Source organism: Petromyzon marinus, chromosome 85 (genome assembly GCF_048934315.1).
Source record: "Petromyzon marinus isolate PM22_M1 ecotype Great Lakes invasive population chromosome 85, UKy_Petmar_22M1.pri1.0, whole genome shotgun sequence".
NCBI classification, from domain to species: Eukaryota; Metazoa; Chordata; class Hyperoartia; order Petromyzontiformes; family Petromyzontidae; genus Petromyzon; species Petromyzon marinus.
Genome location: NC_133750.1, coordinates 6,828,530 through 6,844,793, shown reverse-complemented (window position 1 = coordinate 6,844,793; position 16,264 = coordinate 6,828,530). Strand labels below are relative to the sequence as shown.

The window sequence follows — 16,264 nt, the reverse complement described above, 5'->3', positions numbered from 1 at the left end:
ATAGGGTTCAGTGTTAATAGTGTTAATAGGGTTTGTGTTAATAGGGTTCAGTGTTAATAGTGTTAATAGGGTTAATAGGGTCCAGTGTCAATAGTGTTAATAGGGTTCAGTGTTAATAGGGTTCAGTGTTAATAGTGTTAATAGGGTTCAGTGTTAATAGGGTTCAGTGTTAATAGTGTTAATAGGGTTCAGTGTTAATAGGGTTCAGTGTTAATAGTGTTAATAGGGTTCTGTGTTAGTAGGGTCCAGTGTTAACAGTGTTAATAGGGTTCAGTGTTAATAGGGTTAATAGGGTTCAGTGTTAATAGGGTTAATAGGGTTCAGTTTTAATAGGGTTCAGTGTTAATAGGGTTCAGTGTTACTAGGGTTCAGTGTTAATAGGGTTAATAGGGTCCAGTGTTAATAGGGTTCAGTGTTAATAGGGTCCAGTGTTAATAGGGTTCAGTGTTAATATGGTCCAGTGTTAATAGTGTTAATAGGGTCCAGTGTTACTAGGGTTCAGTGTTAATAGGGTTAATAGGGTCTAGTGTTAATAGGGTTCAGTGTTAATAGTGTTAATAGGGTTCAGTGTTAATAGGGTTCAGTGTTAACAGTGTTAATAGGGTTCAGTGTTAATAGGGTTAATAGGGTCCAGTGTTAATAGGGGTCAGTGTTAATAGGGTTAATAGGGTGTTAATATGGTCCAGGGTTAATAGTGTTAATAGGGTCCAGTGTTACTAGGGTTCAGTGTTAATAGGGTTAATAGGGTCCAGTGTTAATAGGGTTCAGTGTTAATAGTGTTAATAGCGTTCAGTGTTAATAGGGTTAATAGGGTTCAGTGTTAATAGGGTTCAGTGTTAATAGGGTTCAGTGTTACTAGGGTTCAGTGTTAATAGGGTTAATAGGGTCCAGTGTTAATAGGGTTCAGTGTTAATAGGGTCCAGTGTTAATAGGGTTCAGTGTTAATATGGTCCAGTGTTAATAGTGTTAATAGGGTCCAGTGTTACTAGGGTTCAGTGTTAATAGGGTTAATAGGGTCCAGTGTTAATAGGGTTCAGTGTTAATAGTGTCAATAGGGTTCAGTGTTAATAGGGTTCAGTGTTAACAGTGTTAATAGGGTTCAGTGTTAATAGGGTTAATAGGGTCCAGTGTTAATAGGGGTCAGTGTTAATAGGGTTAATAGGGTGTTAATATGGTCCAGGGTTAATAGTGTTAATAGGGTCCAGTGTTACTAGGGTTCAGTGTTAATAGGGTTAATAGGGTCCAGTGTTAATAGGGTTCAGTGTTAATAGTGTTAATAGCGTTCAGTGTTAATAGGGTTAATAGGGTTCAGTGTTAATAGGGTTCAGTGTTAACAGTGTTAATAGGGTTCAGTGTTAATAGGGTTAATAGGGTCCAGTGTTAATAGGGTTCAGTGTTAATAGGGTTCAGTGTTAACAGGGTCCAGTGTTAATAGTGTTAATAGGGTCCAGTGTTAATAGGATTCAGTGTTAATAGGGTTCAGTGTTAACAGGGATAATAGGGTCCAGTGTTAATAGGGTTTAGTGTTAATAGGGTTAATAGGGTCCAGTGTTAATAGGGTTCAGTGTTAATAGGGTTCAGTGTTAATAGTGTTAATAGGGTCCAGTGTTAATAGGGTTCAGTATTAAAGTGTTTAATAGGCTCCAGTGTTAATAGGGTTCTGTGTTAGTAGGGTTCAGTGTTAATAGTGTTAATAGGGTCCAGTGTTAATAGGGTTCAGTATTAAAGTGTTTAATAGGCTCCAGTGTTAATAGGGTTCTGTGTTAGTAGGGTTCAGTGTTAATAGTGTTAATAGGGTCCAGTGTTAATATGGTTCAGTGTTAATAGGGTCCAGTGTTAACAGTGTTAATAGGGTTCAGTGTTAATAGGGTCCAGTGTTAACAGTGTTAATAGGGTCCAGTGTTAATAGGGTTCAGTGTTAACAGGGTTAATAGGGTCCAGTGTTACTAGGGTTCAGTGTTAATAGGATTAATAGGGTCCAGTGTTAATAGGGTTCAGTGTTAATAGTGTTAATAGGGTTTGTATTAATAGGGTTCAGTGTTAATAGGGTTTAGTGTTAATAGTGTTAATAGGGTCCAGTGTTAATAGGGTTCAGGGTTAATAGGGTTCATTGTTAATAGGGTTGTGTTAATAGGGTCCAGTGTTAATAGTGTTAATAGGGTTCAGTGTTAATAGGGTCCAGTGTTACTAGGGTTCAGTGTTAATAGGGTTAATAGGGTCCAGTGTTAATAGGGTTCAGTGTTAATAGTGTTAATAGGGTTCAGTGTTAATAGGGTTCAGTGTTAACAGTGTTAATAGGGTTCAGTGTTAATAGGGTTCAGTGTTAATAGGGTTCTGTGTTAGTAGGGTCCAGTGTTAATAGTGTTAATAGGGTCCAGTGTTACTAGGGTTCAGTGTTAATAGGGTTAATAGGGTCCAGTGTTAATAGGGTTCAGTGTTAATAGGGTTCAGTGTTAATAGGGTTCAGTGTTAATAGGGTCCAGTGTTAATAGGGTTCAGTGTTAATATGGTTAATAGGGTTTGTGTTAATAGGGTCCAGTGTTAACAGTGTTAATAGGGTTCAGTGTTAATAGGGTTAATAGGGTCCAGTGTTAATAGGGTCCAGTGTTAATAGGGTTCAGGGTTAATAGGGTCCAGTGTTAATAGGGTTCAGGGTTAATAGGGTCCAGTGTTAATATGGTTCAGTGTTAACAGTGTTAATAGGGTTCAGTGTTAACAGTGTTAATAGGGTCCTGTGTTAACAGGGTTAATAGGGTCCAGTGTTACTAGGGTTCAGTGTTAATAGGGTTCAGTGTTAATAGGGTCCAGTGTTAATAGTGTTAATAGGGTTCAGTGTTAATAGGATTAATAGGGTTCAGTGTTAATAGGGTCCAGTGTTAATAGGGTTCAGTGTTAACAGTGTTAATAGGGTTCAGTGTTAATAGGGTTAATAGGGTCCTGTGTTAATAGGGTTCAGTGTTAATGAGTGGCACCTCACCTGAACTTTGGGGTAGGCTGTAGGGTCCCTGAGATAGGGCTCGTACAGATGGAGGTAGTCAAAGCAAATCGACTGAGGACATTGTAGAGACACCTGGAGACACGGGGAGACACGGGGAGACACGGTGAGACACGGGGAGACACGGGGGAGAGACGGGGAGACATGGGGAGACAAGGGGAGACACGGGGAGACACGGGGAGACACGGGGGAGAGACACGGGGAGACACGGGGGAGAGACACGGGGAGACACGGGGGAGAGACACGGGGAGACACGGGGAGACACGGGGGAGACACGGGGAGACACGGCGGGAGACACGGGGGAGACACGGGGAGACACGGGGGAGACACGGGGAGACACGGGGAGACACGGGGAGACACGGGGAGACACGGGGGAGAGACGGGGAGACATGGGGAGACACGGGGAGACACGGGGAGACACGGGGAGACACGGGGGAGAGACACGGGGAGACACGGGGGAGAGACACGGGGAGACACGGGGGAGAGACACGGGGAGACACGGGGAGACACGGTGAGACACGGGGAGACATGGCGGGAGACACGGGGGAGACACGGGGAGACACGGGGAGACACGGGGGAGACACGGGGAGACATGGCGGGAGACACGGGGGAGACACGGGGAGACACGGGGGAGACACGGGGAGACACGGGGAGACACGGGGGAGACACGGGGAGACATGGCGGGAGACACGGGGGAGACACGGGGAGACACGGGGGAGACACGGGGAGACACGGGGAGACACGGGAGAGACACGGGGAGACACGGTGAGACACGGGGAGACACGGGGGAGACACGGGGAGACACGGTGAGACACGGGGGGGAGAGACACGGGGAGACACGGGGAGACACGGGTGAGACACGGGGGAGACACGGGGAGACACGGGGGAGACACGGGGAGACACGGGGGAGACACGGGGAGACACGGGGGAGAGACACGGGGAGACACGGGGAGACACGGGGAGACGCGGTGAGACACGGGGAGACACGGGGAGACACGGGGGAGAGACACGGGGGAGACACAGGGGAGAGACGGGGGAGACACGGGGAGACACGGGGAGACACGGGGGAGACACGGGGGAGACACGGGGGAGACACGGGGGAGACACGGGGAGACACGGGGGAGACACGGGGGGAGACACGGGGAGAGACACGGGGGAGAGACACGGGGAGAGACACGGGGAGACACGGGGAGACACGGGGGAGACACGGGGAGACACGGGGGAGAGACACGGGGAGACACGGGGAGACACGGTGAGACACGGGGAGAGACACGGGGGAGACACGGGGGAGACACGGGGGAGACACGGGGGAGACACGGGGCAGACACGGGGAGACACGGGGAGAGACACGGTGAGACACGGGGAGAGACACGGTGAGACACGGTGAGACACGGGGGAGACACGGTGAGACACGGGGGAGAGACACGGGGAGAGACACGGGGGAGACACGGAGGAGACACGGGGCAGACACGGGGAGACACGGGGAGAGACATGGGGAGACACGGGGAGACACGGGGAGACACAGGGAGACACGGGGAGACACGGGGAGACGCGGTGAGACACGGGGAGACACGGGGAGACACGGGGGAGAGATACGGGGAGAGACACGGGGAGACAAGGGGCAGACACGGTGAGACACGGTGAGACACGGGGGAGACACGGGGAGACACGGGGAGACGCGGTGAGACACGGGGAGACACGGGGAGACACGGGGGAGAGACACGGGGAGAGACACGGGGAGACAAGGGGCAGACACGGTGAGACACGGTGAGACACGGGGGAGACACGGGGGAGACACGGGGAGACACGGGGAGACACGGGGAGACACGGGGGAGAGACACGGGGAGACACGGGGAGACACGGTGAGACAGGGGGAGACACGGGGAGACACGGGGAGACACGGGGAGACACGGTGAGACACGGGGAGACACGGGGAGACACGGGGAGAGACACGGGGAGACACGGGGGAGAGACACGGGGAGACACGGGGGAGAGACACGGGGAGAGACACGGGGAGACACGGGGAGACACGGGGAGACACGGGGAGACACGAGGGAGAGACACGGGGAGACACGGGGAGACACGGGGAGACACGGGGAGACGCGGTGAGACACGGGGAGACACGGGGGAGAGACACGGGGGAGACACAGGGGAGAGACGGGGGAGACACGGGGAGACACGGGGAGACACGGGGGAGACACGGGGGAGAGACACGGGGAGACACGGGGAGACACGGGGAGACACGGGGAGAGACACGGGGAGACACGGGGGAGAGACACGGGGAGAGACACGGGGGAGACACGGGGAGACACGGGGGAGAGACACGGGGAGACACGGGGAGACACGGTGAGACACGGGGAGAGACACGGGGGAGACACGGGGAAGACACGGGGCAGACACGGGGAGACACGGGGAGAGACATGGGGAGACACGGGGAGACACGGGGAGACACAGGGAGACACGGGGAGACACGGGGAGACGCGGTGAGACACGGGGAGACACGGGGAGACACGGGGGAGAGACACGGGGAGAGACACGGGGAGACAAGGGGCAGACACGGTGAGACACGGTGAGACACGGGGGAGACACGGGGAGACACGGGGGAGACACGGGGGAGACACGGGGAGACACGGGGAGACACGGGGGAGAGACACGGGGAGACACGGGGAGACACGGTGAGACAGCGGGAGACACGGGGAGACACGGTGAGACACGGGGAGACACGGGGAGACACGGGGGAGACACGGGGAGAGACACGGGAGAGACACGGGGAGACACGGGGAGACACGGGGGAGACACGGGGAGACACGGGGAGACACGGGGTAGACACGGGGAGACACGGGGGAGACACGGGGGAGAGATACGGGAAGACACGGGGAGACACGGGGAGACACGGGGGAGACACGGGGGAGACACGGGGGAGACACGGGGAGACACGGGGAGACACGGGGGAGAGACACGGTGAGACACGGGGAGACACGGGGAGACACGGGCAGACACGCGGAGACACGGGGGAGACACGAGGAGACACGGGGGAGACACGGGGAGACACGGGGGAGACACGGGGGAGACACGGGGAGACACGGGGGAGAGACACGGTGAGACACGGGGAGACACGGGGAGACACGGGGAGACACGGGCAGACACGCGGAGACACGGGGGAGACACGAGGAGACACGGGGGAGACACGGGGAGACACGGGGGAGACACGGGGAGACAAGGGGGAGACACGGGAAGAGACACGAGGGAGACACGAGGGAGACACGAGGGAGACACGGGGAGACACGGGGGAGACACGGGGAGACACGGGGGAGACACGGGGAGTCACGGGGAGACACGGGGGAGACACGGGGAGACACGGGGAGACACGGGGAGAGACACGGGGAGAGACACGGGGAGACAAGGGGAGACACGGGGAGAGACACGGGGAGACACGGGGAGACACCGGGGAGACACGGGGAGACACGGGGGAGACACGGGGGAGACACGGGGAGAGACACGGGGAGACACGGGGAGACACGGGAGAGACACGGGGAGACACGGGGAGACACGGGAGAGACACGGGGAGACACGGGGAGACACGGGGGAGACACGGGGGAGACACGGGGGAGACACGAGGGAGACACGAGAGAGACACGGGGGAGACACGGGGAGACACAGGGCAGACACGGGGAGACACGGGGAGACACGGGGGAGACACAGGTTTAGACTTTGTGTGTCTCTCCGACTCTACGTGTGTCTGTGTGTGTGTCTCTGTGTGTCTCTGTGTGTCTGTGTGTGTCTGTGTGTCTCTGTGTGTCTCTGTGTGTGTGTGTGTGTCTGTGTGTGTGTCTGTGTCTGTGTGTCTGTGTGTGTGTGTCTGTGTGTGTCTGTGTGTGTCTGTGTGTGTCTGTCTGTGTCTGTGTGTGTGTGTCTGTGTGTGTGTGTCTGTGTGTGTGTGTGTCTGTGTCTGTGTGTCTGTGTGTGTCTGTGTCTGTGTGTGTCTGTGTGTGTGTCTGTGTCTGTGTGTGTCTGTGTGTGTGTATGTGTGTGTGTCTGTGTGTGTCTGTGTGTGTGTGTCTGTGTGTGTCTGTGTATGTGTGTGTCTGTCTGTGTGTGTCTGTGTGTGTGTCTGTGTGTGTCTGTGTCTGTGTGTGTCTGTGTGTGTGTGTTTCTGCGTGTGTGTGTCTGTGTCTCTGTGTGTGTGTGTCTGTGTCTCTGTGTGTGTGTCTGTGTGTGTGTCTCTGTATGTGTATCTGTGTGTGTCTGTGTGTGTCTGTATGTGTGTGTGTGTCTGTGTGTGTCTGTCTGTGTGTGTCTGTGTGTGTGTGTCTCTGTGTGTGTCAGTGTGTGTATCTCTGTGTGTGTCTGTGTGTGTTTGTGTCTGTGTGTGTGTGTGTCTGTGTGTCTCTGTATGTCTCTGTGTGTCTCTGTGTGTGTCGTGGTGACGTCACCGCCACTTATTGGCGAATGGCGGTTGTTGTTGTTGTTGTTGTCTGTGTGTGTGTCTCTGTGTGTGTCTCTGTGTGTGTCTCTGCGTGTCTGTGTGTGTCTGAGTGTGTCTGTGTGTGTCTCTGTGTGTGTCTGTGTGTGTCTGAGTGTGTGTGTGTGACTGTGTGTGTGACTGTGTGTGTCTGTGTGTGTGTCTGTGTGTCTCTGTGTGTGTCTGTGTGTCTCTGTGTGTCTCTGTGTGTGTCTCTGTGTATGTCTGTGTGTCTCTGTGTGTGTGTCTGTGTGTCTCTGTGTGTGTCTCTGTGTATGTCTGTGTGTATGTCTGTGTGTATGTCTGTGTGTCTCTGTGTGTCTCTGTTTGTGTCTGTGTGTCTCTGTGTGTGTCTGTGTGTCTCTGTGTATGTCTGTGTCTCTGTGTGTGTCTGCGTGTCTGTGTGTCTCTGTGTGTGTGTCTGTGTGTCTCTGTGTGTCTGTGTGTCTGTGTGTGCGTCTCTGTGTGTCTGTGTGTGTCTGTGTGTGTGTCTGTGTGTGTGTCTGTGTGTGTCTCTGTGTGTGTCTCTGTGTGTATCTCTGTGTAAGTCTGTGTGTCTATGCGTGTGTGTGTGTCTGTGTGTCTCTGTGTATGTCTGTGTGTGTGTCTCTGTGTATGTCTGTGTGTATGTCTGTGTGTCTCTGTGTGTGTCTGTGTGTGTCCGTGTGTGTCTCCGTGTGTGTCTGTGTGTCTCTGTGTGTGTCCGTGTGTGTCTCTGTGTGTGTGTGTCTGTATGTGTGTGTCTCTGTCTGTGTCTCTGTCTGTGTCAGTGTGTGTGTATGTGTGTGTCTGTGTGTGTGTCTGTGTGTGTGTTCTGTGTGTGTGTTCTGTGTGTGTGTCTGTGTGTGTGTCTGTGCGTGTGTCTGTGTGTCTCTGTGTGTGTCTGTGTCTGTGTGTCTCTGTGTGTGTCTGTGTCTGTGTGTGTCTCTGTGTGCCTATGTGTCTGTGCGTCTGGGTGTGTGTATGGGTCTCTGTGTGTGTCTCTGTGTGTGTCTGTGTGTGTGTCTCTGTGTGTGTGTCTGTATGTGTGTCTCTGTCTGTGTCTGTGTGTGTATGTGTGTGTCTGTGTGTCTGTCTGTGTGTGTGTCTGTGTGTGTGTCTGTGTGTGTGTCTGTGTGTGTGTCTGTGTGTGTGTCGGTGTCTATGTGTCTGTGTGTGTCTGTGTCTGTGTGTGTCTCTGTGTGTCTATGTGTCTGTGTGTCTGGGTGTGTGTGTGTGTCTCTGTGTGTCTCTGTGTGTGTCTCTGTGTGTCTCTGTCTATGTCTCTGTGTGTGTCTATGTCTATGTGTCTGTGTGTGTCTGTGTCTCTGTGTGTGTCTGTGTCTATGTGTCTGTGTCTGTGTGTGTCTCTGTGTGTCTATGTGTCTGTGTGTCTGGGTGTGTGTGTGTGTGTCTCTGTGTGTGTCTCTGTGTGCGTCTTTGTGTGTGTCTCTGTGTCTGTGTGTGTCTCTGGGTGTGTGTCTGTGTGTGTGTGTCTGTGTGTGTGTCTGTGTGTGTGTCTGTGTGTGTCTCTGTGTGTGTCTGTGTGTGTGTCTCTGTGTGTGTCTCTGTGTGTATCTGTGTCACTCCGTGTGTCTGTGTGTGTGTCAGTATCCGTGTCGATGTTTGTCTGTCTCCCTCTGTCTCCACGAGTCTCTCTCTCCCGGTGTCTCTCTCTCCCCGTGTCTCTCTCTCTCCCCGTGTCTCTCTCTCCCCGTGTCTCTCTCTCTCTCCCCGTGTCTCTCTCTCCCCGTGTCTCCCTCTGTCTCCCTCTCTCTCCCCGTGTCTCTCTCCCCGTGTCTCTCTCTCCCCGTGACTCTCTCTCCCCGTGTCTCTCTCTCCCCGTGTCTCTCTCTCCCCGTGTCTCTCTCTCTCCCCGTGTCTCTCTCTCTCCCCGTGTCTCTCTCTCTCCCCGTGTCTCTCTCTCCCCGTGTCTCTCTCTCCCCGTGTCTCTCTCTCTCCCCGTGTCTCTCTCTCCCCGTGTCTCTCTCTCTCCCCGTGTCTCTCTCTCCCCGTGTCTCCCTCTGTCTCCCTCTCTCTCCCCGTGTCTCTCTCCCCACGTGTCTCTCTCTCCCCGTGTCTCTCTCCCCGTGTCTCTCTCTCTCATCGTGTCTCTCTCTCCCCGTGTCTCTCTCTCCCCGTGTCTCTATCTCCCCGTGTCTCTCTCTCCCCGTGTCTCTCTCTCCCCGTGTCTCTCCCCGTGTCTCTCTCCGCGTGTCTCTCTCCCCGTGTCTCTCTCCCCGTGTCTCTCTGTCCCCGTGTCTCTCCCCGTGTCTCTCTCCCCGTGTCTATCTCTCTCTCTCCCCGTGTCTCTCTCTCCCCGTGTCTCTCTCTCTCCCCGTGTCTCTCTCTCCCCGTGTCTCTCTCCCCGTGTCTCTCTCTCCCCACGTGTCTCTCTGTCCCCGTGTCTCTCTCTCCCCCCGTGTCTCTCTCTCCCCGTGTCTCTCTCTCCCCGTGTCTCTCTGTGTCCCCGTGTCTCTCTCACCCCGTGTCTCTCTGTCCCCGTGTCTCTCTCTCCCCACGTGTCTCTCTCTCCCCGTGTCTCTCTCTCCCCGTGTCTCTCTCTCCCCGTGTCTCTCTCTCCCCACGTGTCTCTCTCCCCGTGTCTCTCTCTCCCCGTGTCTCTCTCTCCCCGTGTCTCTCTCCCCACGTGTCTCTCTGTGTCCCCGTGTCTCTCTGTGTCCCCGTGTCTCTCTGTGTCCCCGTGTCTCTCTCCCCGTGTCTCTCTCTCCCCGTGTCTCTCTCTCCCCGTGTCTCTCCCCGTGTCTCTCTCTCCCCGTGTCTCTCTCTCCCCGTGTCTCTCTCCCCACGTGTCTCTCTCTCCCCGTGTCTCTCTCTCCCCGTGTCTCTCTCCCCGTGTCTCTCTGTGTCCCCGTGTCTCTCTCTCTCCCGTGTCTCTCTCCCCCGTGTCTCTCTGTGTGCCCGTGTCTCTCTCTCCCCACGTGTCTCTCTCTCCCCACGTGTCTCTCTCTCCCCGTGTCTCTCTCTCCCTGTGTCTCTCTCTCCCCGTGTCTCTCTCTCCCCGTGTCTCTCTCTCCCCGTGTCTCTCTGTGTCCCCGTGTCTCTCTCACCCCGTGTCTCTCTGTCCCCGTGTCTCTCTCTCCCCACGTGTCTCTCTCTCCCCGTGTCTCTCTCTCCCCGTATCTCTCCCCGTGTCTCTCTCTCCCCGTGTCTCTCTCTCTCCCCGTGTCTCTCTCTCCCCGTATCTCTCTCTCCCCGTGTCTCTCTCTCCGCGTGTCTCTCTGTGTCCCCGTGTCTCTCTCCCCATGTCTCTCTCTCTCCCCGTGTCTCTCTCTCCCCGTGTCTCTCTCTCCCCGTGTCTCTCTCTCCCCGTGTCTCTCTCTCCCCGTGTCTCTCTCTCCCCGTGTCTCTCTCTCCCCGTATCTCTCTCTCCCCGTGTCTCTCTCTCCGCGTGTCTCTCTGTGTCCCCGTGTCTCTCTCCCCCTGTCTCTCTCTCCCCGTGTATCTCTCTCCCCATGTGTCTCTCCCCGTGTCTCTCTCCCCACGTGTCTCTCTCTCCCCGTGTCTCTCTCTCTCCCCGTGTCTCTCTCTCCCTGTGTCTCTCTCTCCCCACGTGTCTCTCTCTCCCCGTGTCTCTCTCTCCCCGTATCTCTCTCTCCCCGTGTCTCTCTCTCCGCGTGTCTCTCTGTGTCCCCCTGTCTCTCTCCCCCTGTCTCTCTCTCCCCGTGTATCTCTCTCCCCATGTGTCTCTCCCCGTGTCTCTCTCCCCACGTGTCTCTCTCTCCCCGTGTCTCTCTCTCTCCCCGTGTCTCTCTCTCCCTGTGTCTCTCTCTCCCCACGTGTCTCTCTCTCCCCGTCTCTCTCTCTCCCCGTGACTCTCTGTCTCTCTCTCCCCCAACGTGTCTCTCTCCCCGTGTCTCTCTCTCTCTCCCCACGTGTCTCTCTGTGCCTCTCCCTCCCCGTGTCTCTCTGTGTCCCCGTGTCTCTCTCTCCCCACGTGTCTCTCTCTCTCTTTCCCCACGTGTCTCTCTGTGTCTCCGTGTCTCTCTGTGTCCCCGTGTCTCTCTCTCCCCACGTGTCTCTCTGTGTCTCTCTCTCCCCGTGTATCTCTCTCCCCGTGTCTCTCTCTCCCGGTGTCTCTCTGTGTCTCTCTCTCCCCACGTGTCACTCTCTCCCCACGTGTCTCTCTCTCCCCGTGTCTCTCTGTGTCCCCGTGTCTCTCTCTCCCCGTGTCTCTCTCTCCCCGTGTCTCTCTGTGTCTCTCTCTCCCCGTGTCTCTCTCTCCCCGTGTCTCTCTGTGTCTCTCTCTCCCCGTGTCTCTCTCTCCCCACGTGTCTCTCTCTCCCCGTGTCTCTCTGTGTCTCTCTCCCCCCGTGTCTCTCTCTCTCTCCCCACGTGTCTCTCTGTGTCCCCGTGTCTCTCTGTGTCCCCGTGTCTCTCTCTCCCCGTGTCTCTCTCTCCCCGTGTCTCTCTCTCTCCCCGTGTCTCTCTGTGTCCCCACGTGTCTCTCTCTCCCCACGTGTCTCTCTGTGTCCCCGTGTCTCTCTCCCCGCGTGTCTCTCTGTGTGTCCGCCACTCACGAGTCCTCTGAAGAGGCAGAAGGCTGTGGCGAAGAGGAGATAGACGCAGAAGAGGCAATCCCCTGGGCGTTCGGAGAGTGGACGTGTCACCTGGGGGAGAGAGTTCACTCAGTTCATCACCAGCATCATCATCGCCATCAACATCATCAACATCATCAACATCATCAACATCACAAGAGGCAATCCCCTGGGCGTTCGGAGAGTGGACGTGTCACCTGGGGGAGAGAGTTGACTCAGGTCATCACCAGCATCATCATCGCCATCATCAACATCACCAGCATCATCATCACCACCATCATCACAATCATCACCACCATCATCATCAACATCATCAACATCACAAGAGGCAATCCCCTGGGCGTTCGGAGAGTGGACGCGTCACCTGGGGGAGAGAGTTGACTCAGTTCATCACCAGCATCATCATCGCCATCATCAACATCACCAGCATCATCAACATCATCACCACCATCATCACAATCATCACCACCATCATCACCATCATCATCAACATCATCAACATCACAAGAGGCAATCCCCTGGGCGTTCGGAGAGTGGACGCGTCACCTGGGGGAGAGAGTTGACTCAGGTCATCACCAGCATCATCATCGCCATCATCAACATCACCATCATCACCACCATCATCACAATCATCACCACCATCATCACCATCATCATCAACATCATCAACATCACAAGAGGCAATCCCCTGGGCGTTCGGAGAGTGGACGCGTCACCTGGGGGAGAGAGTTGACTCAGTTCATCACCAGCATCATCATCAACATCATCATCATCAACATCATCAACATCACAAGAGGCAATCCCCTGGGCGTTCGGAGAGTGGACGCGTCACCTGGGGGAGAGAGTTGACTCAGTTCATCACCAGCATCATCATCGCCATCAACATCATCATCACCATCATCACCATCAACATCATCACCACCATCATCACAATCATCACCACCATCATCACCATCATCATCAACATCATCAACATCACAAGAGGCAATCCCCTGAGCGTTCGGAGAGTGGACGTGTCACCTGGGGGAGAGAGTTGACTCAGTTCATCACCAGCATCATCATCGCCATCATCAACATCACCAGCATCATCAACATCATCACCACCATCATCACAATCATCACCACCATCATCACCATCATCATCAACATCATCAACATCACAAGAGGCAATCCCCTGGGCGTTCGGAGAGTGGACGCGTCACCTGGGGGAGAGAGTTGACTCAGTTCATCACCAGCATCATCATCGCCACCATCATCACCATCATCACCATCAACATCATCACCACCATCATCACAATCATCACCACCATCATCACCATCATCATCAACATCATCAACATCACAAGAGGCAATCCCCTGGGCGTTCGGAGAGTGGACGCGTCACCTGGGGGAGAGAGTTGACTCAGTTCATCACCAGCATCATCATCGCCATCATCAACATCACCAGCATCATCAACATCATCACCACCATCATCACAATCATCACTACCATCATCACCATCATCATCAACATCATCAACATCACAAGAGGCAATCCCCTGGGCGTTCAGAGAGTGGACGTGTCACCTGGGGGAGAGAGTTAACTCAGTTCATCACCAGCATCATCATCGCCATCAACATCATCAACATCATCAACATCATCACCATCATCATCACCACCATCATCACCATCATCACCATCATCACCATCAACATCATCACCACCATCATCACAATCATCACCACCATCATCACCATCATCATCAACATCATCAACATCACAAGAGGCAATCCCCTGGGCGTTCGGAGAGTGGACGCGTCACCTGGGGGAGAGAGTTGACTCAGCTCATCACCAGCATCATCATCGCCATCATCAACATCACCAGCATCATCAACATCATCACCACCATCATCACAATCATCACCACCATCATCACCATCATCATCAACATCATCAACATCACAAGAGGCAATCCCCTGGGCGTTCGGAGAGTGGACGCGTCACCTGGGGGAGAGAGTTAACTCAGTTCATCACCAGCATCATCATCGCCATCATCAACATCACCAGCATCATCACCATCATCACCATCATCACCATCATCATCACCATCATCATCACCATCAACATCACCATCATCATCACCATCATCATCATCACCATCATCATCACCATCATCACCATCATCACCATCAACATCATCACCACCATCATCACAATCATCACCACCATCATCACCATCATCATCAACATCATCACCACCATCATCACAATCATCACCACCATCATCACCATCATCATCAACATCATCAACATCACAAGAGGCAATCCCCTGGGCGTTCAGAGAGTGGACGCGTCACCTGGGGGAGAGAGTTAACTCAGTTCATCACCAGCATCATCATCGCCATCAACATCATCAACATCATCAACATCATCATCATCACCACCATCATCACCATCATCACCATCATCACCATCAACATCATCACCACCATCATCACAATCATCACCACCATCATCACCATCATCATCAACATCATCAACATCACAAGAGGCAATCCCCTGGGCGTTCGGAGAGTGGACGCGTCACCTGGGGGAGAGAGTTGACTCAGTTCATCACCAGCATCATCATCGCCATCAACATCATCAACATCATCATCACCACCATCATCACAATCATCACCACCATCATCACCATCATCATCAACATCATCAACATCACAAGAGGCAATCCCCTGGGCGTTCGGAGAGTGGACGCGTCACCTGGGGGAGAGAGTTGACTCAGTTCATCACCAGCATCATCATCGCCATCATCAACAACAACAACATCATCACCATCAACATCACCATCATCATCATCACCATCATCACCATCATCATCATGATCACCATCATCATCAGCATCATCAACATCATCAACATCATCACCATCAGCATCATCACCATCATCATCATCAACATCATCAACATCATCACCATCATCATCACCATCATCATCACCATCATCACCAGCATCATCACCATCATCACCACCATCATCACAATCATCACCACCATCATCACCATCATCATCAACATCATCAACATCACAAGAGGCAATCCCCTGGGCGTTCGGAGAGTGGACGCGTCACCTGGGGGAGAGAGTTGACTCAGTTCATCACCAGCATCATCATCGCCATCATCAACATCACCAGCATCATCAACATCATCACCACCATCATCACAATCATCACCACCATCATCACCATCATCATCAACATCATCAACATCACAAGAGGCAATCCCCTGGGCGTTCGGAGAGTGGACGCGTCACCTGGGAGAGAGAGTTAACTCAGGTCATCACCAGCATCATCATCGCCATCATCAACATCACCAGCATCATCAACATCATCACCACCATCATCACAATCATCACCACCATCATCACCATCATCATCAACATCATCAACATCACAAGAGGCAATCCCCTGGGCGTTCGGAGAGTGGACGCGTCACCTGGGGGAGAGAGTTAACTCAGTTCATCACCAGCATCATCATCGCCATCATCAACATCACCAGCATCATCAACATCATCACCACCATCATCACAATCATCACCACCATCATCACCATCATCATCAACATCATCAACATCACAAGAGGCAATCCCCTGGGCGTTCGGAGAGTGGACGCGTCACCTGGGGGAGAGAGTTGACTCAGTTCATCACCAGCATCATCATCGCCATCATCAACATCACCAGCATCATCAACATCATCACCACCATCATCACAATCATCACCACCATCATCACCATCATCATCAACATCACCAGCATCATCACCATCATCATCACCATCAACATCACCATCATCATCACCATCATCATCACCATCATCATCACCATCACCACCATCAACATCATCACCACCATCATCAACATCATCAACATCACAAGAGGCAATCCCCTGGGCGTTCGGAGAGTGGACGCGCCACCTGGGGGAGAGAGTTAACTCAGTTCATCACCAGCATCATCATCGCCATCACCATCAACATCATCAACATCATCACCATCATCATCATCAACATCATCGCCATCATCATCACCATCACCACCACCATCATCATCGCCATCAACATCATCAACATCATCACCACCACCATCATCATCACCACCATCACCATCATGACCATCATCACCACCACCATCATCATCACCACCACCATCACCATCATGACCATCATCACCACCACCATCATCACCATCACCATGATCACCATCATGATCACCACCATGATCACCACCACCATCACC

General features: G+C 53.5%; 1 protein-coding gene across 1 annotated transcript in view; it reads right to left on the bottom strand.

Moving 5' to 3' along the window:
• The window catches only part of LOC142907943 (transmembrane 6 superfamily member 1-like), a 76,417-nt gene that overhangs the window by 41,497 nt on the left and 18,656 nt on the right, over positions 1 to 16,264 (bottom strand). The window contains exons 7-8 of the mRNA XM_076057956.1: positions 11,978 to 12,067; positions 2,978 to 3,070 (exon numbers count right to left, since the gene is read on the bottom strand). Of these exons, the coding sequence (XP_075914071.1) occupies positions 2,978 to 3,070; positions 11,978 to 12,067 (183 nt within the window). The remainder of the gene's footprint in view (positions 1 to 2,977; positions 3,071 to 11,977; positions 12,068 to 16,264) is intronic.